The sequence below is a fragment of the Alosa pseudoharengus genome, unplaced genomic scaffold, assembly GCF_046254945.1.
Source record: "Alosa pseudoharengus isolate Yale_2024_CS ecotype anadromous, Long Island Sound unplaced genomic scaffold, YU_APseudo_1.1 YU_APseudo_1.1_scf_1, whole genome shotgun sequence".
NCBI lineage: Eukaryota > Metazoa > Chordata > Actinopteri > Clupeiformes > Clupeidae > Alosa > Alosa pseudoharengus.
Window position 1 is genome coordinate 56,250,044 of NW_027468564.1, and position 19,754 is coordinate 56,269,797.

At 40.7% G+C, this 19,754-nt stretch overlaps 3 protein-coding genes across 8 annotated transcripts; all 3 read right to left on the reverse strand.

Moving 5' to 3' along the window:
• Positions 1-262: 262 nt before the first annotated feature.
• sumo2a (small ubiquitin like modifier 2a) lies at positions 263-5,961 on the reverse strand. Its single transcript, XM_076294239.1, has 4 exons — positions 5,885-5,961; positions 4,783-4,914; positions 2,299-2,370; positions 263-850 (listed from the first exon to the last, which is right to left on the reverse strand). The coding sequence occupies exons 1-4, from the start codon at positions 5,903-5,905 to the stop codon at positions 788-790; spliced, it is 288 nt and encodes a 95-aa protein (XP_076150354.1). The 5' UTR covers positions 5,906-5,961; the 3' UTR covers positions 263-787.
• A 380-nt stretch (positions 5,962-6,341) lies between these two features.
• On the reverse strand, positions 6,342-15,626 carry gga3a (golgi associated, gamma adaptin ear containing, ARF binding protein 3a). Of its 2 annotated transcripts, none has more exons than XM_076294250.1 (17): positions 15,559-15,626; positions 14,927-15,011; positions 14,483-14,558; positions 14,272-14,370; positions 14,052-14,175; positions 13,844-13,947; positions 13,539-13,619; positions 12,722-12,859; positions 12,377-12,458; positions 12,011-12,121; positions 11,544-11,837; positions 10,959-11,047; positions 10,261-10,484; positions 9,832-10,118; positions 9,060-9,229; positions 8,425-8,535; positions 6,342-7,913 (listed from the first exon to the last, which is right to left on the reverse strand). In XM_076294250.1, the coding sequence occupies exons 1-17, from the start codon at positions 15,596-15,598 to the stop codon at positions 7,803-7,805; spliced, it is 2,226 nt and encodes a 741-aa protein (XP_076150365.1). In that variant the 5' UTR covers positions 15,599-15,626; the 3' UTR covers positions 6,342-7,802. The 2 variants fall into 2 exon arrangements, with proteins under 2 accessions (XP_076150365.1, XP_076150373.1); XM_076294258.1 differs by lacking the exon at positions 15,559-15,626 and adding an exon at positions 15,153-15,551.
• Positions 15,627-15,812: 186 nt separating this feature from the next.
• mif4gda (MIF4G domain containing a) lies at positions 15,813-19,454 on the reverse strand. 5 transcript variants are annotated; one of them, XM_076276015.1, is made up of 6 exons: positions 19,287-19,454; positions 18,841-18,933; positions 18,595-18,704; positions 17,485-17,640; positions 17,046-17,138; positions 15,813-16,871 (listed from the first exon to the last, which is right to left on the reverse strand). In XM_076276015.1, exons 2-6 carry the CDS (start codon positions 18,917-18,919, stop codon positions 16,644-16,646), a joined length of 666 nt encoding a protein of 221 aa, XP_076132130.1. In that variant the 5' UTR covers positions 18,920-18,933; positions 19,287-19,454; the 3' UTR covers positions 15,813-16,643. The 5 variants fall into 5 exon arrangements, with proteins under 5 accessions (XP_076132130.1, XP_076132052.1, XP_076132212.1 ...); XM_076275937.1 differs by having other exon boundaries at positions 18,841-18,960; XM_076276097.1 differs by lacking the exon at positions 19,287-19,454 and adding an exon at positions 19,106-19,279.
• Positions 19,455-19,754: the final 300 nt, after the last annotated feature.

The following is a 19,754-nucleotide window of genomic DNA, read 5'->3' on the forward strand; positions in this document are numbered from 1 at the left end:
ATCCATTTAGTGCCAGCTGAAGAACAGGATAATTTGCTAAACTTGACCAAATGTGCAGGAAAGACATCAACCTTTCAGACAGTCGATAGTTTCAACTCTGTAATGCTAATGAATAACATAAAGCCTTGACACCACTCTTCTCTTAAGCTCATGTGGAGCTCACCAAGACTAAGGTTTGACAAATGACAAAGATTAACAAGATGGCCTAGAAATCTTCTATTTGATTTTGTCCTAATCAAATGATGTTTAATCTAAACATCAGTTTTACAAAATTACTTTATTCTAACAAAGAACTTATTTGACAACACATTCCACATGACACTGTAAATGTGACCAAATCAGAGTAATACAAGTGACATACAAGACATTACCACTACAATATATAAAAAGATATAAAACCCCATTTTTTGTGAGAAAACTTAAACAGTCCTTTCACTAGTTATCATTATTCCCCACTGTTACAAAAACACTTGGTTCTTACATCTGCCCACAGACTACCATGCAAGCCATACAATGTTTGGCAAGGAGCCTTTGTTGTTCTGTTAAAATGTCTGCCTTGTGGTCAAAATCTGATAACTTTGATGTATAAAAATAAAGACAAAAACGAAGACACTGTACAACCGTATTCGTGTGTAACTGTGAGAATGTCAGTCCGTATGGTTTTGGCTTTGTCGGGAAAAGTGGACAGGGAGGAGAGGCGAGAGGAAGGGACCAGGCGGGGGGGCGACGAGGACACACTGCTGGGGAGTGATGACGAGGGAGGAGGGATGATGTGGGACTCTTGGCTTTACTTAAGACCTCCTGTTTGTTGCTGAAATACATCAATTGTATCTTCATCCTCCATTTCCAACTGCAGAAGAAAAAGCCAAAATACGAAGCTTGTAACTGCATGCAAATGTAACAGCATATCAAGGTGCAGTACTGAGAGATGAACTAAAGAGACAGAACGCCCTATGCCCTGCAGTACAGAATGTGATGACACTTTGACATTCAAGCCATAACACATAATTCCAGAGAACTCATAACTGAAATAGAAGTACATGGACAAGCTCACAAATTGTTACTTAAAAGGAAGAACATGATGCTTTCAAAGACTTTATATAAACAGTCTAAAATACTTCAGTGAGGCATTTTAATTTAAAGACATTTTATATCCTGAATACGTTTGTGGTCCGAACCCTCTTTTAAAAGCACTTAGCTTTGTAAAAGCCCACTGACTCGAACATAATCCTTCAGACAGCACGCTTCCATGCAGCCAATAAATGGTTTTGAATCAGTTTATTGGGAATAAACCAAATATGTGTGTGTCTTGTAACACCTTATTCTGATCGAAATAAACCGAAAAAGGCCATATTTGGTTTACTAATAAACCGTTTGCACATCCTAGCAAAGCTTGTTTTAAACAGAATATTGGGTCATGAAAACAACTTAAACAGAATATACTTCCAGAAGGAAGAGTGTGAAGAGCCTGCACATGCTCAATTCGCACAGAATTAGGATGAAATTCACTAATTGTCTAACACTTTCCTAATCATGGCGAAACTATGCGTACACTTTTGGCAAGACGAGGAGACAAACTTATGTTTTGCAATCTTGCAAAGGTCATGGAGTTCATCGACAGGAGAAAATGTCGTAATAGCGACGTTTTTAAAAAGATTTGTATAAAACGTCAGCGTACACCTGAACAAGTGAAATACAGGTGGAAGACCCTGAAGATGTATTATGCAGCCAAAAGAGGGGAATTCCACCAGCGGAGATTTACGACATGACCTTGGGAGCCTATTTGTAGGCTGCGCTGCCTTATTCGGAATAATGTTGATTGCTATGTAAACAAGAATATGCTCAAAATGTAACATTCTACTTGCTTGTAAACAGGTTAAACAGAATATTGACATAAACAGAATTTGGGCAATAAACTGATTAAAAACTGTTTATTCCCGGCATGAAAACATGCTGACTGACATCATAAAATGAGTAGGAGATGAATAAACCAATATTTAGCCTCAGACAGACAATGTGCAACATTGGACTCTCCCTCATGGACCTTTCATAGAAGTGTCTCTAGCATGGTAGGCCTTCCAACAGAAGAAACTAGTACTGACAAAGGAAATTACAATTATTCTATGGCGATTCATTTTTGAACATGACATAGTACATTTTATTTAATTTCTTTTCAAACATATCACTTTAGAAATGTACAGGTACTATGCATGATGCCAACAAGGAGTTTTCAATTAGTGGACCAGTGGACAAATTCAACAAATGATTCATTAAGAAGTTAAAAGTTAAAAAATATACCTGTGAGGGTGTGTCTGTTTCGTTGATGGGTTGTCCATCAAATCGGAACCGGATTTGCCTCATGGTCAAGCCCTGAAAACAACATGCATAATGATCCATCAAGTGCCTTACAAAACTAAGTCTTCAATGCTCACCTCACCACACACAATCTGAATGATGTCTGATAGGAGATATTTAATTTTGTGACCCCAAAATAGCCTTCAGAATGTTTGCAATAGCCGCCCTGGTTTCAAGTGGATGTCCAGTGTTTCCCACAGAATTGAATTCCATTTGTGGTGGTAGGTTTGCAGAATTAACTTGAATACAACAAGTTTTTTAGCAAATTAGCACAGCGTGGTTATGATGCTAACCAGATTTAAGCACAAATTAGTAAAACCTGGAAAATCATTGTGTGGTGGTCAATGTTGATATTGTGGTGGGCTGCCACAAATAAGTCAATGTATGGGAAACACTGATGTCCAAATAGCTAACCAGCCAAGAAGATACACAATGGGTATTGCAAGGCACAGGACAGATCAATAAAGTGTCAGGAAAGAGATTGGGACCACTGTCATATCACAGTCTCTTTCCTGACACTTTCTTGATCATCAAAACAGAAATCAACACTTTATTGGCTTTATTAGTTCTGTAATGCAAGCTAACTAGCATTCTTTTCTCATAGGAACGGTTGCTAAGGAGAGAAAACTCATGCTTTTAGCTGACAGTGCCAGTTGCGTGAATGACTTGCCCACTTAAGTTCACAGACAACAGGCAACAGACGTTTCGGACCTAGTCCATTTCCTACTGGAGACATTGAAAATGGACTAGGTCCGAAACGTCTGTTGCTCCAGTTTTAGTCTCTGACTTCTTTTGTAACTTTTCGGCTACAATACATATTTTTCCACACAAGCCTTGTGTGCGCCTCCTTGTTTCATTACCTTAAGCGATGGCTACATACAATGCACATTAAAGTAGAACAGTGTAAAATAATGTTTCCTGGACCTGTGCCATTTCTGTCAACAGTACTATTTTTCCCAGATACATTCAGGGCATGAAATTGGCACCCGCCCACACGCCAAATGCGGGTAACTTTTGTGATTGGCGGGTGAAACTGTCAATCTACCTGCCACGTTGGCGGGTAGCCAATAAGACAACACAACACTGAGCAAGGAGATGCACTGTCGGGAAACAGGGCTTCAGAAAGCATTGCTACGTTTCCCCGCGATTATAAAAGTAATGGCTGGCCTATGTAGCCTACTACACAGAAGTAGATGTTCTATATAGCTAACAACTCAATTAACGCAATGACGTCCTGCCAGTTGCTGCATCTTCTGGTGAGGCTGCCAGAGTGCCAACGAGACTAGAGGTATGACATGACACGGAAACTTCCACATATATTCATTTCTGGCCAGCATCGTTCAACAATCACATTGGACAAGGAAAGTAGGCCTACAACTTAATTTACAAGCAAAGCAAATGCACTGGAAATCGAGCATACAAGTTAGAAAAAGCCTAGCATTCATTTATGTAGCCTCAATGTTGCAGGACATGACATGAGACGGTCGGCTGAGAAAACAGATAGCCTGCTCTGTCGCTCTGCCCGAGTGGATATGCCTAGGCTACCCATAATATAGCCATTGTTTTTTAGGTTCCATTGTCTGTATGGTGAAGTTATAAACAGACTTCTAGCAATGCAAAGTAGAAGAATCAGCTGCAATGTATTGGAAGACTGCTTTTCAATCCATAGCCACGTAATGCTTATTCTGGCTATGACAAAGTATATTAAATAAAATATATTTGAATTGGGCTTTTAAAATATGTTTGACTATATGATTAACCTACAGAGGAGGAGAAAAGCAAATAGGCATAAAGGATACTTTTGTATCCCTTTAAAGGTCCATCAAAAATATAAAAATATAGGCCTACAAAAAAGTAACTTGTTATGCCTACTTGAGTAATTTATTAACAAAGTACTTTTTTACTTTTACTTGAGTACTGTAATGTGTATTCTGTACTAGTTCAAGAACCATTCTTATGCATTTTCTGAGTCGTTCACCTTTATTTTGGGCACAAAATAATTTTGGCTGGTAAAAAAACACTGTGGCAGGTGGATTTCAAAATTCACCTGCCACAGTAGCTGGTGGCCAAAAAAGTTAACTTCAGGCCCTGGTAACATTTCTATATTTTCCATTAATTCAGGGGTCAACAGCCTGAGCTTTGAGAATAGGTCTTATGTGTATGTTTCTTTATTGGATCCCAGGCATTCAGTACTACAGTGAAATTCTCTCATTTACATTCAAAGAGCATGTCAGTTCCCATGGACATTGGCAAAATAACAAAAGGTTCCTGGGTAACATACAACACCAGACCTGGAAATCCTGTGAAGCCTTCTGGTGGGCAAGTGCACATGATATAACTTAAAACGTACAAACGTCAGATCCTAGAGCACCCACAATACATCTGTAATACCGTATCACGTGATTAACATCACAGCATCAACCTTACCTGTCTCTCACAATATGCCTTCATGAGTTTGCTAAGAGGTGTATGCCTCTTAATTTTGAACTGCACTACGGAGCCGTCTTGGCCTGCCACCTTGAGGTTGATGTGCTCATTGTTTTCTGTTTTCACGCCTTCCTGCAGAATAAGTTAAAACAATATTTCATTTCATGGTTTACAAAAATAGCTCCAATTGTTTGGACTGTGACCCTTGTAATGTGGTGCCGCCATAGCCTAGAGATAGCGTCCATGCACTCATTTGACAGAGCCAACAGTTTCCAATTAAGTCATCAGAAGAAATTATTTGATTTAAAAACTCCAAAACAATCGCAAACAATCACACCAACCATTACATGTTAATAACAATACAAGTTAGAGTAGTCACACTAGGTTTCTAATGACTATTGAGAGAATCTGCCGACTGGAAGCACTACATGTTAAAAGATAGCAAAACATAGCATTAGCTGCTAACCATTCAAGCAACGGCTAACTTTACCTAGCTAGAAAGCTAAATAATTTTACTTGTAAACGTTGCATGAGTTTTCTAAAATCTATCGTGTTTATTATGCAAGTTATAGCAATAAATAGATATATGTGACTTTGATCAACATTGTGCATGTAAAAATACCAGCCAGTTAAGTGACTAATTACTCTACACATGAGCGTAAGGTTCAGTTAGCCGACAAAACAAGACGAGAACAGGCCTCATGTTAGCCTGACAAATTCCTGGAGCTAATCTTGATAAACTGCCTGGACAAGCAAACATACACCAGAGTTCCCAAGATCAAAATAACCATCTTCCATGAAACAGAATGCATTCGGATGGTGTGCTACTCTGATCCAAATATTAAGCATCGAAATCAACGTTATATTAACAGTTAATACTAACCTGGCTTGCTAAGTTACATAGAGCTGGTTCAGAAAGTACAAATGTTAGCTTGCTAGTTAGCTAACGCTATGATTTCCAACGCATGAAAGGGAACATTAAACATCCCAACAATTACATATTCACATTTTACACACTGGCTGGATTTAAAAAAGAGGTACGCAACAACACCCCTGGCTGCTCGCCCAAAACAGCTTAGTTGCCGTTTAATGACAACGTTACCTTGGGTTTCTCGTCGGCCATGGTTATTCTGTCCTGCTGCCTGACGACGGATAGACCTGAATTCCTCTGATATCTGCCAATCAAATCCTTGTTGAACGACTTACGCGTAACCATTTAACGATGCAAATTTATGTCTGAGGTGGGAATAAATCTAAATTGTTATTGTAGCTAGCCCTTTTCTCCCATGAATATTGTCTAGATCAGTCATTGGCCTTTGCATTTTTGCCAACTTTTAGTCCTACAAATTTGTCAGTGCACACAATTTGCATAGATAATTGCATAACAATTTAAGCTATTTATTCTTTCTTACAGGTTTCTTCCTTTATTGCATTGATAACACGTTTAGCTCGACTAACCAAAACTTGGCCACATTTCCACTTAACAAATCAATCTGGGACATTTAAAATTAAAGTTTACACACACACACACACACAAATAAGACAACAAAAGATATGACTCATTTTAAATGATACTTTAATCGGTCATGCAGTAATTCTCCATCTACCTATTTACATCTTTAGATTAGTTAAGAACCACACATTTAATTAGCATTAAATGTATTGATAATGTCTTGAAAGAAACAGTAGTATGACATAGAGGAAAGTCATACAACCATACCAGTTTGGGCTTCTGTAAGGAGCCAGAAGTGCCTTGAACATAAAAAAAAATATCTGTAGGCATACAATGAATAAATTGCAAACCTACAGACTACAGCATAGTATAAATGGGAGTGCCACATACACTGTATGGCTACCTAGGGTTGCGAAGGTAAGTGTGCTTGTTAACCAAAACATAATTCCATATAATGACAGTCCAACACGTGAGAAAGAAAAACAAACATGCCACTAATGCATGAACAGAAGATACCAAAATGAGATACAACTATAAGGACCAGATTCACATTCACATGTTAGCAAATGCAGAGGTTGTTTTTGACACACACACACACACTACAATGTAAATGCCATTGGTCCAAAAATGTTTTGTTAATAACAAACATGTATTATTGGTGTCACAATGAAAGGGAATATAATAAACCATTACAATGACCACAAATACCCCTAAGCAATTAATATTCACTGCTGCATTAGTATGATCAGTAACAGAAAACAGGCTTCCTTTCCTATATGATAAGGCTACACTGTGTTACCTACCTATGTATACAGCATCACAGTACAAGGTAAACAATGCATTTAAATATACCCAACACTGCAATGACATTAACAAAAGTGCCAAAATAAATATGAAGGTACACATACAGTAGGTAATGAACAGCCATTTAAACACTGACAGCAACTAAACAATTTTAAATAAATAAAAAATCCAAAATGTATAGTTTGATGACCTTCAATGTTGTCCTTGACGAGTAGGACAGGGGATCTCCCAGAAGATGAGGTACTACAAAGGTGTACACGGTAGGTAGAGGCCCAGTCTTGTTCATTACAAAGCCATATTGTCCCCAGCCAGCAACTTCAATGGACTGTGTTTGCTGTCTGGCTTAACAGCTGCAGGCACCACAAGTTGCCCAACATGTGATTTAACGGCACTCTTAGTCCTCTTGACCCATAGTACCGTGACCCAGAGTGGCACTGTGGATAAATGTGTATCTGTTTAAGCATGGATGACACGTCCAGCACCTCTACACAGCCAGACAAGAGGAGTAGGACTTGACATGACCTAGCAAAGGAAGCGACCTCTAGAGGTGACACCTGAACATTACGCCACACCAAGATCACAATTTCTGATGACATGTTGGTTGCTAATAGCACTTTATGGTCTAAGATCATGAGACATTCATAAAAACACAGAGGGGTGGGGTGGGGTGGGGGGTACCCCTTGTCAGCATGGGGACTTCATTGCTCTTCATCAGATGTGAGTGTTCCACTGTGCAGCTGGTGAGTTCAGGAGGAGGGGAGAGCTATAGACTCCCCCACTTCTCTGCAGGCGGGAACTGGTCTACCTCTCCCGCCTCTGTGTGGGGCTGATCTCCCAAGGTAAATGTCAGCTTGTAGCGCATCCTTACTTTCTCCTAAAAAAGAGGGAATTACATAGGAATTACCCATTTTATGCTTATATTTTACAACACAAACTTTGTATACTGTTGCTGCCCCAAGATAGATTTTCACCACTTGCCATGCAATCTAAGTGAACCAAAGCATGTGACAGTATGTGAAGTAGACTGCTACATGCCACCTGCATTTGTACAGGTTCTAAACATTTCCTAATGGTTACAGCACATCACTATTCAACTGCTTATGAAGGCTGAGTTAATTACATTTTTAAAAAAAATACTAAATAGCAGGTAATTTTCCTTCCCACATTAGCTTGTCCTTGAGCTCTGACTGATGTCATCTACTGCACGATTCAGGATGAATTAGAGATCTGTAATTGTTTACTTGTCTAATTGTAAAGGTCTGGTGATCAAAATATATATTTTTTTTAAATGACATCATCTACACTCCAAGTAGAAAGTAACATAAAGGATACATTAGCTTTCCAGAACCACTGATCCATCCAGGGCGGTCCATTGCCACTCTTACCTTGAGCGGGTTGGCCAGCAGCATGACTTGTGTGATGGCTCCAGGCGGGAGGATTGGGTTGAAGGGAGGCAGCTCAGTCCCCGAGGGTGGCTGGAGTTTGACCTTCATTGACTAACAGAGCAGTAAGGACAGACACACACACAACCACACAACACTGATAACACTGGTTGCATCGGTTGTGAAGACACAGCTCTGTGCGCAGTTTTCACGGATCATCATTGCCCTTGGACATTTTCAGCTGGTTTGGAAATTGGTTTTTCCCCTTTTAAAATATATTTTCTTTGTTTTATTTGTTTATTTGTTTTGTTGTCTGTCTTGTATGTCTTGATGTCATGGGTACGCTGGCGACTACGCCGCTCCATCCGGCATCTTTTGTCTTGTTGTTATGTGTCTTGTTTGTGGAGCGCTTTGGATTGCACTATGTGCATGTTAAATGCGCTTTATAAATAAATCTGACTTGACTTGACTTGACTTGATAAGCTTATATCTCAAAACAGCGCAAGGCATTAGCCTGAATTACAATCCATTACGGAGTACCGGTACATATCCACACAGATGCTACTCAAATGAAAGTGGAAAGACCAGGCATATAAAAGAGAGAGGACTATCCTGAAGAAGAGGGGGGGCCTCTGTACCTTGGGCACAGCAGCCTGCAGGACCACACAGCTGACTGGCAGCGGCGCCGTGTTCAGCATGGACACCACGATGACCAGCACGTCCGGCCGGCCTGGGGGGCACTCGCTGGCAAAGTGCAGGAGAACACGCACGCCGTCCTTATCATAGGCCGTCACTGGGCATGCTTTGCCTGTTAAAGGGTGGACAAACATACACTCAGGAGGTCTTAATGGAGTGTAAAAAAAAGAAATCTCTTCTGAATTGGATGACACACTGTCTCAATTAATCTCTAAATGTGGGAATACAGTGTAGTTATGACAAAGTAAATAGTCACTATGAGTTTACTCTGTCTGTCAAGGTTCAACATAATTAAAATCAGAATGACACACTGGGCGGTTACCATTTCCTTACTATTCAGATTATAGCTTGCTAGCAGTAATCCATAGATATGGCAGTGATTATCATCTATTATCATCACTAGATTCTTTCTCTCCTCTTAATGAGGAAGATGTTTCTATACTGCTTCAGCGAAGATGTCTGACAACATGCCCTCCGGATCCCATTCCATCCACTTTTCTGCAATCCATCACCACACATCCACTATTTTGCTGGCAGGGCAGGGATGGGACATATTCAAATATTTACGCTCAAAATCTATCTTTTCTGGCGGCGTTTTCCAGGATCTCCCACCCCATCTCTATCTATAAACACAAATATAAACTAGACAGCCTCCCCTCTGCTGTGCTGGTGCTCTCAACCACTTCAGAGCGCCACCCTGTCCCCATGACTCACTGGGCTTGATGGAGTCCAGAGGGACAAAGACGTTAGTCAGGGAGATTTCCGCGCCCCTGGCAGGGCTCTCCTGGCTCATGGGGAGGATGGGTGACAGAGGCCGGAAATGGGAGCTTCCTGGAGCCGTGCCCGCCGCCTGGCTCTGAACAAAGGCGGCAGCGCCAGGAGCAGGCACGCAGCCAAGGGCAGGACCGGGCATGGGAGCGGAGAAAGGGGAGACCAACGGCGCCGCCGCGGCAGGCTCTCCCATCCCAAACTGGGCGCCCGAGCTGGCCAGCCCAGACAAACTGTGCGTAGAAACAGACGTAGAAACATCAAACCTATGAACATTCCGCAGGCTCATCAACTCACATCAATATAAAACACACAGACTGGGAAGTAACTTGATAAGCCTTGCAGCCATTTTAACGAAAAGAGCCAGACATGCACCTGCTTGGACTTCCCAGGTCAAGCATGGCCAGGTCCTGCAGGCCTTGGTTGAGAGAGACAGACACTGACTGAGCCGCGCTGGGGAAAGGAAAAGGAGCCGCCGCAGAGACTTCTGGGAAAGGAAGCGCAGGACCTTTTGTTGAGGTAGAATCTGAAGACTGAAGAGGGAGCATTGGGTCTGAGGGAGGTGAACTTCCCAGGAGGTCCATCAGTGAAGGGGGATTCTGTATGCATTTGGAACATGTCAAATCATTTTTCAAAACATTCTGTGCAAGAGATTCTATCATTCATTCATTCAATTCAATTCAACATGTATTTTCATTCTCAGGAGTACCACTGGGCCCTTATTTTCAACATAGCCGAGACACGACAGGTAAACGTAAAATACAGAGAGCCAAGCATGGCGTACTATTATACAGGCAACTAACAATCAATAGATCAAATAAATTAATAAAATATTTCTACATCTAAAAGCAAGTCAAATAATACATGTAAACAGTCTCAGTTTGAGACGGTGAGCTTAATGATTAGAGATTTGAAGGAATGGTTTCAAATGTGTTACCAAAACAAAATAATATGACCAAGCAGATTGGTCTGGTGTGTTACACTAATAACACTTTCTGAAGTGTACATAGAGATCATGCATTTTCAGAACCTCTAGGATGATACCATTCATTTATCAACGTATATATCTGTACCTGTGGATTTGTCCATTGATTGTTCAAGTCATCGTCCTTTGGGTTTTCTTCAGTTTGAATGTTGAGACTGCTGACTGGATCGCTAAGGCCTGGAACGGACACATTATAATTTAGAGTTGAATTAAAAAGGTCTTTCAGGACCTGGCTTAAATATGTATTTTCCATGACTCTGGTAGGACATTCTCCTGATAGATTGGATCCTGACTGTGGGAGGTTATAGAACATTTCTTTTCCTTCAGTCTGAGTCTGCAAAGTATCTTTGAATGATTACATTAGTAGCCATCAAGATGTCAAGAGAGGTTTAACAATGTTTTCAATGGAATCCTTAGAATCAATTACCCCAACATGGACTAAAGCTGTAAGAGACCGGCAAAACAACTGATGAAAGGATCAATGACAGTTGTTGTGTCGGATATTTCCTGGGCACACATCATTTTTTGACTTAATAGAATCTTGCATAATAAATGGATGTAATAAGAGCCAGTCAGACCCCAATAATTTAATGATCAATTAATTTGACAATTAATTAATTTAACCATGTCATTTTGAGCAGAAGCAGTGATGTTTTGGAGTGGCCATGTGTACCTAAGGAGAGGAGTTCTTCATCCAATAAGGAGAGAGAGGTGGAAGGCTGAATAGCTGGATGGCTTAGGCTTAGGCTGTGCCCTCCACCACCAGATCTGTACTGCTGTCCAGAAGGCTGGCTGAACAATGGAGGAAGAGTGCACTGGACAGAGGAGGAGGGCATGAGCAGGTCTGGAGGGAGGCCTTCAAAGGAGCCGGGCGGAGGAGCAGGCATCTGCTCCAGAGCGGTCGGGCTCTGGACATCCAGGCCCGCCAGATCAATCAGAATCTCAGAGCTGCTGCCATCAGTTGTCCCTGTCCAAAATGAGAGCACAGCATTTCATTCAACGGATGACAAAAGATTCTAAGTAGCATAATGGGGTTCTTCTCCATCAAGGAAATGGAGAAAAGGCCGGAGGTGACCGTTCTGGTTCTGTAGTCATGCACAGGATTATCCATTTTCTTTCCACTCCATAGTCTGAACTTACGCTCTGACATCGATGATCCAGGGGTATCGCCATTAATGGTCTGCCCTTCCACAATCTCTTTATAAGAGTTGATGACACGTGAGAGATCATCACTAGCCTGCAAGATTTCCCCTGTTGTGGAGAGACCATGGGAATAAAGTGAGGTCTTAGAGAAGACACTAAGGATGAACCAGCTTACTGCACTACTGTGGAGAGACCATGGGAATAAAGTGAGGTCTTAGAAAAAAAAACTAAGGATGAACCAGCTTACTGCACTACTGTGCTGTGCCAAAGACTAACACTAATTCTAAATGGTCTCAAAAGGTGCGCATGCAGCCCAGTGTTAAAAATGGAACCACTTGCATCATTCTTGGCTTCTTACTGTACCTAAACTGTTGTCATTGTCTTCTGTTTCTGTGGCCAATTTAAAAACTTCACGCCTGAGTTTATCACACTCATCATGCAGCTCCTATAATAAATGAAAACAAAATTATTTTCAAATATACATATGAAAAATACCGGTATATTTCATAAGTACATTATGAACACAATCACATCAGTTGTTACTTCATAATGAGCCAGACTACTTTGCAGCATTGGAACAAAAAAAAGTTACATCCATGCTCCACAGAGGCTATTTGCTTCAAACCCCAAACGACTTCTCTCTCAGTATTCAGTTGATCACTTAAGATATGGTGTGAAGGAGTTGTGCTGCTCATGCAAGCCACTTGCCTTGATGAGCTCCTTGTCTGCCTGAGACGACTCATCTTGATTGAAATGACTAAGCATCTCATTCAAAAGCTTCACACTGTTATTAACTTCCGCCAGCATATTGATGCGTTTAGAGGCTCTTTGCATTCGGACTTCGTCCTGAAGACAGAGAAAGACAAACAGGCAAATAAGCTGATGTGCTGAATACAGGTGCAGGGGTTCTCAAACTTTTGTGGGCCGGGGACCCCTCATGGAGTGGAACATTCTCCAAGGACCCCTCATAATCGCAACACATTAAAACTTAAGTTAATCATGTAGCTGTAAAGCCTTTTTTTCTGTTAGATGCTTATGTTATATGTATTCTAAAAACATAGAGTGCTAATACCACAATAGTCATGTTAGCAAACTTTGACAGTATGTAGGATTTTTTTAAAGGATTGTTGTTTCTTTGTCAAATGTAGGCCTATTGTGTAGAACACATAGTGTTTGCTTCACATAACTTTCATTTTGTTGGCGGTTAATTAATAGTAAAGTGTTTTGACGTATTGATGTAACGTATCAGCAGATCAATTGGGCAAATACTAATACTGTAGCATTTTTCGCCATATAAGACCATTTCATATTTTGTAGCAAACTTTTGTCATGGACCCCCTAACAATGTGCTGCGGACCCCACTTTGAGAACCACTGCACTACAGCATGTCTGCAAACGGTATCACTACACTTCAAATCCTAAACTAAGGATGCTTATATAACATTCATAATATCCTGTAGAGAGGGTTAATTAATCATTTATGACAAAAAAAGAGAACAACTGGATGGTAGATAGCTGTATTCACCTCCTTGACCATGTTCTTGATGAGCCGGTTGGCCTCTTGTAAGTCTTCTGGCTTCTTACTCTTCAGAAGCTCTGCTAGTCGCTAAACAATCAGGGAGCAGATGGTTTACTCTTGGCATGCAACCACAATGCAAAGCTATTAGCCCAACCTCATATGCTCCTACTCCCACAGAATACAACCTTCCATCTAAAGCTTGTTATTGGAACACCTAGGGATACATCTATATGGTGTGTTATTGGGCCACCTAGGGATATAGCTATATGGTGTCATTTTGCAAGTATGTGAATGTTAAAGCAGAGCCTGACCTTACTCTTCTCCTCATTTTCAAATACTGGATTCTTCGGCCTCACTGGAGGTGAGGGGATCAATGTTTTGTCCACAGGAACATCAGGGTCTACTGTAACAATACCTGGAAAAATACACAATTTCAGCACCATTTCTTATTTCACAGGAAAAAAACTGTTCAATCTGTAATTTTAGAAAAAGCTAAATAGGAAGAGGGGGGGCACATACCTTGCCGCTTAAGCATTTGGTAGGCCTCACTTATCTTTGCTTCATCTGGTAGAGCAACAGACCAACTGTATAGCATTTCAATAACTTTTATCTTCACCTGTTCTGATACTCTGTCCCCTAAATACTACAAAATGAAAACATTGAGACGATTAATGAGACACTTTATTGCTTACTATCATTCACAACACATTACATATTAAAAATACTTGAAAATGCCTACCTTTGGTGAAACCACTTTGATTAGTTCATTTAAAAACCTAAATTTGCCAACTTCATTATGAAACCTTTTCCCACAATTCTTCATGCAAGCTTCTAAAACCTGAAAAACATTAACACAAAAACATATACATTTATTCTCACAGCTCAAACCTCCTGTATCTAAAGCAGAATTCTGAAAAAGTAAAAATGCATTGCTTTCTGCCAGTACTTACAGTCAATGCTTGTATTGCCTCCCATTCCTGAGGAGATTGTATTTTGTGCGCTAATAACCTCACAGAGATCTGTGGCCTTCAAGGGGAAAATAAGGATTTTTTTTATGAGTGTTAAGGTCAGCCTAAAGGGCTAATGATACTTTATCTGAATGTTAGAGTAGCCTGTGTCAGAAAGACATGAGTATTGCATATAACATTCCAGGACATGAGCATTGCATTGCACCCCATTCAACTATACTAAATAACATTGCAGCAATGGGTTGAATCTTTAAATCCATATTTTAAACTGCCAATAACCAGATTATAACCAATAATCAAAGCACGCCCATCAAGTTGGCAACGCTGTGAGACTTATCTTGTTTGGTGTGGTTTTGATCGTTTTACGAGTTTACACAAACCATTACGTTATATGATAGGTGCATACAAGAAAATAAAACTATTTACCCTTCAAGTTCTTTGTTTATTTGATCACAGAATCCCATAATATACTCCCAGTCTTCTTGTCTGTTGGAGGGGTTGGTGGCCTTGTCTGAGGTATAAAAATAGATTAACAATAAACTATTTTAGGTTAAATTGGACACAAGACATCATGCAGCAACTTTGAGTGGTCGATAGTGTGTGATGTTTAGAGTTATAGGCTGGCTGACTCTGATTTTTCTTGTTAACTTACCCCATAACTGACACGAACTGTTGTGTTAACTGGGTAATTGCTTTGAACTGCTGCAACATTCTGTTTGCTGTCTACTGACATAAGTGTAATGTTAACTAGCCAGCTAACGTTACTTATTTAAGTTAATAACCACTGTTTACCAAAGTACAGTCAAACAATAGTTTGAAAACCAACTACCTCTGGAACATAACTAGGCTACCTAACAATACCTCCCACCATTGCAGCATTTACTACAACGTTCATGTGAAAGCGAGCATGTTCTGGACCCCGTTAAACCTTGTCACTTAAGGCAAGACTATTGAGAGGACAGATACCAGCGACACATGCTACTTCCACTAGAATTATACACAATTCTTTACGTAAGACAAATACACAATCATGACAAAATAATTGCTTGCTAGCTTACTTAGCCATGATTCTAGGGACTCTCCTTCCGGATCCGCCATATTTACTGTGAAGTCACGACGTGAATGCTGCGCACGTGACTAGACGCTTGTCAAACAGTCTGGCTCTTCTTTTACTGTCTATGACTAGGCCAAAAGCCGCTTTCAAATCTTTGACTAGGCTACACATCTGAAAGTTGAAAGCGCATTGGCGTCTAAAATATGGTTATTTTAGTTTTTTCCATTTTTTTTTAATGAAATAGGAGGTGAGCAGAGACAAGGTATGAAAATGTTTTTACTTGAAAGTTCAACGTACATATTGTTTGTCATACAAAAATACCCTGAAACAAACATCCCTGAATTAGCTGTCCTACTCTAACTGCAAGCCAACAAAACGTTTTCTTGAATCTCCAAAGTAAGCCTCATCCTTTGATTCCACTGACCATGGCTCTAGGCAATCAATCATATTTTTTTGATTATCAGCTGAATCTTTAAGTGAGCACATGTCTACATAAACTGAACAGAACGAATCAAACAACATCATTTAGTAGTAACATGGCTAAACATAATTGAGTGAAAAAGCAAACATTTGTCTGCACTTTCACAACAAAGGCAGGCCACTGCCAACAAAATGGAATGTTAAAAACATATTTAGGGAAAACATAAGGAAACATTCTCTGAATTATGTTAAGGAAATATGTCATTAAGTAAAAGAATGAATAAAGCAAATGTCAATGAGCCTAAATGAGAAAAGGCATTTGTTGTACAGGCAGTGGGTATCTGGTATTGTCATTTACTGAAAAATAAAATGTTCTCCAGTGTCATGGTCATAGAAACATCTTATGGAATGTCCAATTTTGGGAACAGTGGCCACTGGATGTTCAGCATTTCACAAGACAACAACAAACCTTTCCCCATACCAAAAGCAGCTACTTCTATTTGGTCTCAAGTGGTCTCATCACGTTTTAACATAAAACACACCATGCAATTCCTCCTCCCCCCCCCCCTCCATCTCAAACAGGAAGTCTCTTAATGCTCTGCACAGCACCCTCAACTGGATTAAGTGGCCTCTGACCCTAGCGTTCCCCAGCGCCGGTGGCCGTGGCGGCTAGTTGGCCACCTCGCTGTAGTAGTACTGCTGGGCCGTGTCGCTAAGTTTCCAGCCGCCAGCGCGGAACTCCAGCACCTCCAGCAGCAGCAGGCGGGCCATGGAGCTCAGACCCTCCTGGAGCAGGAAGCCGTCGCGCAGCGCGTAGAACAGCTCGTCCATGCGGCCGGCCTCCGCCCGCTCCAGCTGCTCCCCGATGCGGTGCAGCTGCATCGCCAGACAGTCCACCTGTGCGTGTGAGTACGTGAATGTGCAAATGAGGAAGAACATGAGAAGACACACTGCTGTAACTATGAAATACTTGCTGGCATCCAGGACTCTTGGTGAATGATTCAAAACTGTACACAGCCAGTTCTGTAAATTATGCAGCAAATTTCTGAACTCAAGTCCGAACCAGCTCACCTCTTCCTCACTGGTAAGGGCATCTGGCTGCACCAGTCTGAACAGACAGTCATATACAGGCTGAACCAGGGCTGCCATGGGTTGGTTGTTAACCTGCAGAATAAATGGTTTCAGCTTGCTGACACAAATTGTTGTATAAAATCTAAATGACACCTGTTGCTGACATTCTCCTGTAGAATAGCTTCTAAATCAATGAGGTGAAAGCCAATAATTTAATGTGCAGCTACATGTTCAGTCCTTCAGTCGTTAAATAAGTTAACCATGGACATCTGTCAATGTTCACAAATTTAATTTGTACTTAAGCATGATATTCTACTCCACAAATATTTAATACTATTGACACTCAGACTAACTGCACACTCCTCCATATGAAATAGCTCTAATTAGAGACTATCTGAACACATTTTAAAACATGACGTTTCAGTAGTGCTGCGAGTACCTTGAGGTAGTCAAAGATGGTACAGATGAAGTTAACGAGGCAGACCCACTGCGACACAGAGCGCTTCCGGGTCTCCTCCCTCACTGTGAATTCCTGCTGCAGGCGGGTGAGCAGGTTCCGTCTAAACACAGTGCTATTGGCATCCTTGGCTTCTTCCTTTATGTAGAACAAAAAATTACAAATGTTAAACTTCTGCAACCAAGGGCACTCTCCCTACACTGACACTAGTGAAACTAATACGAATAGAAATCTGAAAGAGCAGGAGAAATAGACCACTCTTCTTGTTCATGGTGCTGAAAGAAAACAACCTCAAAACAAACATTTTACACTTTTTGTTCTGGAACGGGAGTAGAAAGATTTTAGAAGACTTTATACACTACCTGGCCAAAGGAAACTGCACACTTTTTCTTTGGACCACCTTTAGCTTTAATTCTGTTTGCCAAGGCATTGTTTACAACCTTATGCAACATCTCATTTAAATATTCATCCAGATTTGCATTATTTTTTTGCTGAAATCTTGTATTAACGGCAGGAAAGTCAAACCACTCCATACAAACTTCTCCAGCACATTCCAAAGACTTTAAATGGGTTTTAGGTCAGGACTCAGTGGTGATGAATGTGTGTGATTCCGTATTTTCACTCAACCACATGTCCATATCTTGAGCCAAATTAATTCTGACATTGACTTGCTGGTATAGCCTACAGTACTACTCATGCTGTCAGGGAAGGAAAAAACCTGAACAAAATTGATGGGATTACCTGGTCATCATAAGTCATCTGACTTCTTTTGATAACCACAATGTTGCCGCGCCTAGACATGACCAACTGAGGAGCCCAGACAACAGGACTGCCTCCAGGCTAGTGGCCACTGCATTTCTGTGATGATCCCAACTACATGCTCGATCACTCTGGAATAGGGTAACTTCAGAGTAATCAGACCACCCTTTCCCAGTCCAATCTACGGTCTATCAAGCCTTCTTTCCAGTTAGGCATTCGGATTGTTAAATTGGATAGGCCAGATTAGTTGTTTTTCTCTTGTACGGTCAGTGGGACATGGCATTGTAACGTTAGATGGGTTTGAATAAATAAGATCAACTATCGATTTCTCACCTGGATCAGAGCGTAACATATGCGGCCAGCTTCTTTGCAGAAAGAACTGTCTTTCAATGACAGGTCAACTATTGCAGTTGCCACTTTCTCCAGATCGACTGCGCGAGGATCTGTGAACAATGTACTTCCGTAGTTAAAATGTCATCTTTTGTTTGATTACATATGACACAAGTGAACAAACGTATAGGTAAAATCCTTTGTCTGGTTTAATGGGAAATTCATTTTCAGAAACTTAAGTTCAGTTACCTTTCAGTGCTGCTTTTAGGAGGTTCTGCGCCCCTGCATCCAAGGTCTGAAGTTTATATTCGACACAAACCGAATCCATGATGCTGCAAACTTCTGGGTGGGTGAACGCATGTGAGAAGACTATAATTAAACAAGTGAAATAGATTATTAGAAATCGTTCAAGACGATATTCTCAGTTAACGTTAGATAACGTTAGTCGAAGTAAAATCAACCAGCTATCATCATGTGACAGCTAACGTAAATTAGCTAGGTAGCTATCTCTTACTTCTGTTGGCTACCGTAAATTAGTAGGCAGCGTTTGGGAAACCCGTGCGTTTTACGAAAAAATAGGCTAGTCTAAATAGCGATCACTTTCGACCTAGCTGTGCTGTAAATTAGGCTAATATATTTTGTGCTGACGGTCCACACAAACGCACAGGCGAAAGCCACGAGGAAAACACTCCCACCGTATTTGAATTGTTTGCTTGCCCCGGACGTTTTTCCAGATGCTCGACGTAGTCACAGCACAGGCGTTGGTTAAACACCAATAGAAATGTCACCAGTTTTCAACAGCAATAAGCAAGAGTACTGTATATTAGACATTGATCTCGCTAGCACTTTATTACGCGCGCCAATTCAAATGGATTATGTGTCGTTTCCTATTTATTATTGTTGGTTTAGTTGAACATAATGTATACCTTTTGACCAGTAGATGGCAATAGCACCACTGTTATCAAACTCGTAAATAAAGTTATGAGAATCAGGGCCCACTGTGATGAAGTGAAACATTGGTCCAACATTGGTCTAATTTACAAGCTTTAAACGTCTCTTAGGTTAGGGCTTAAAGGAAACCTCTTGAACCTGCCTCAAAATCACATGTAGCTGGTGATAATATGAATATAATGTAATATTCATGTCAGTATTGTCAGAGCCCA

Excerpts from the sequence above, each read along its gene's own strand:
- sumo2a (XM_076294239.1), bottom strand. The coding sequence starts at position 5,905 with ATGGCCGACGAGAAACCCAAG. Across the intron at positions 2,371-4,782 it reads AGGCATATTGTGAGAGACAG|GGCTTGACCATGAGGCAAAT; the intron begins GTAAGGTTGATG and ends TGTTGTTTTCAG. Across the intron at positions 851-2,298 it reads AAACAGACACACCCTCACAG|TTGGAAATGGAGGATGAAGA; the intron begins GTATATTTTTTA and ends TTTCTTCTGCAG.
- gga3a (XM_076294250.1), bottom strand. The coding sequence starts at position 15,598 with ATGGCGGATCCGGAAGGAGAGTCCCTAGAATCATGGCTAA. Across the intron at positions 14,559-14,926 it reads ATAAACAAAGAACTTGAAGG|GCCACAGATCTCTGTGAGGT; the intron begins GTAAATAGTTTT and ends TTCCCCTTGAAG. Across the intron at positions 9,230-9,831 it reads TCTGGACTCCATCAAGCCCA|GCAAAGCATGCCCAGTGACG; the intron begins GTGAGTCATGGG and ends ACCCTTTAACAG.
- mif4gda (XM_076276015.1), bottom strand. The coding sequence starts at position 18,919 with ATGGATTCGGTTTGTGTCGAATATAAACTTCAGACCTTGGATGCAGGG. Across the intron at positions 18,705-18,840 it reads CCTAAAAGCAGCACTGAAAG|ATCCTCGCGCAGTCGATCTG; the intron begins GTAACTGAACTT and ends CATTGTTCACAG. Across the intron at positions 17,641-18,594 it reads TATGTTACGCTCTGATCCAG|GAAGAAGCCAAGGATGCCAA; the intron begins GTGAGAAATCGA and ends TTCTACATAAAG.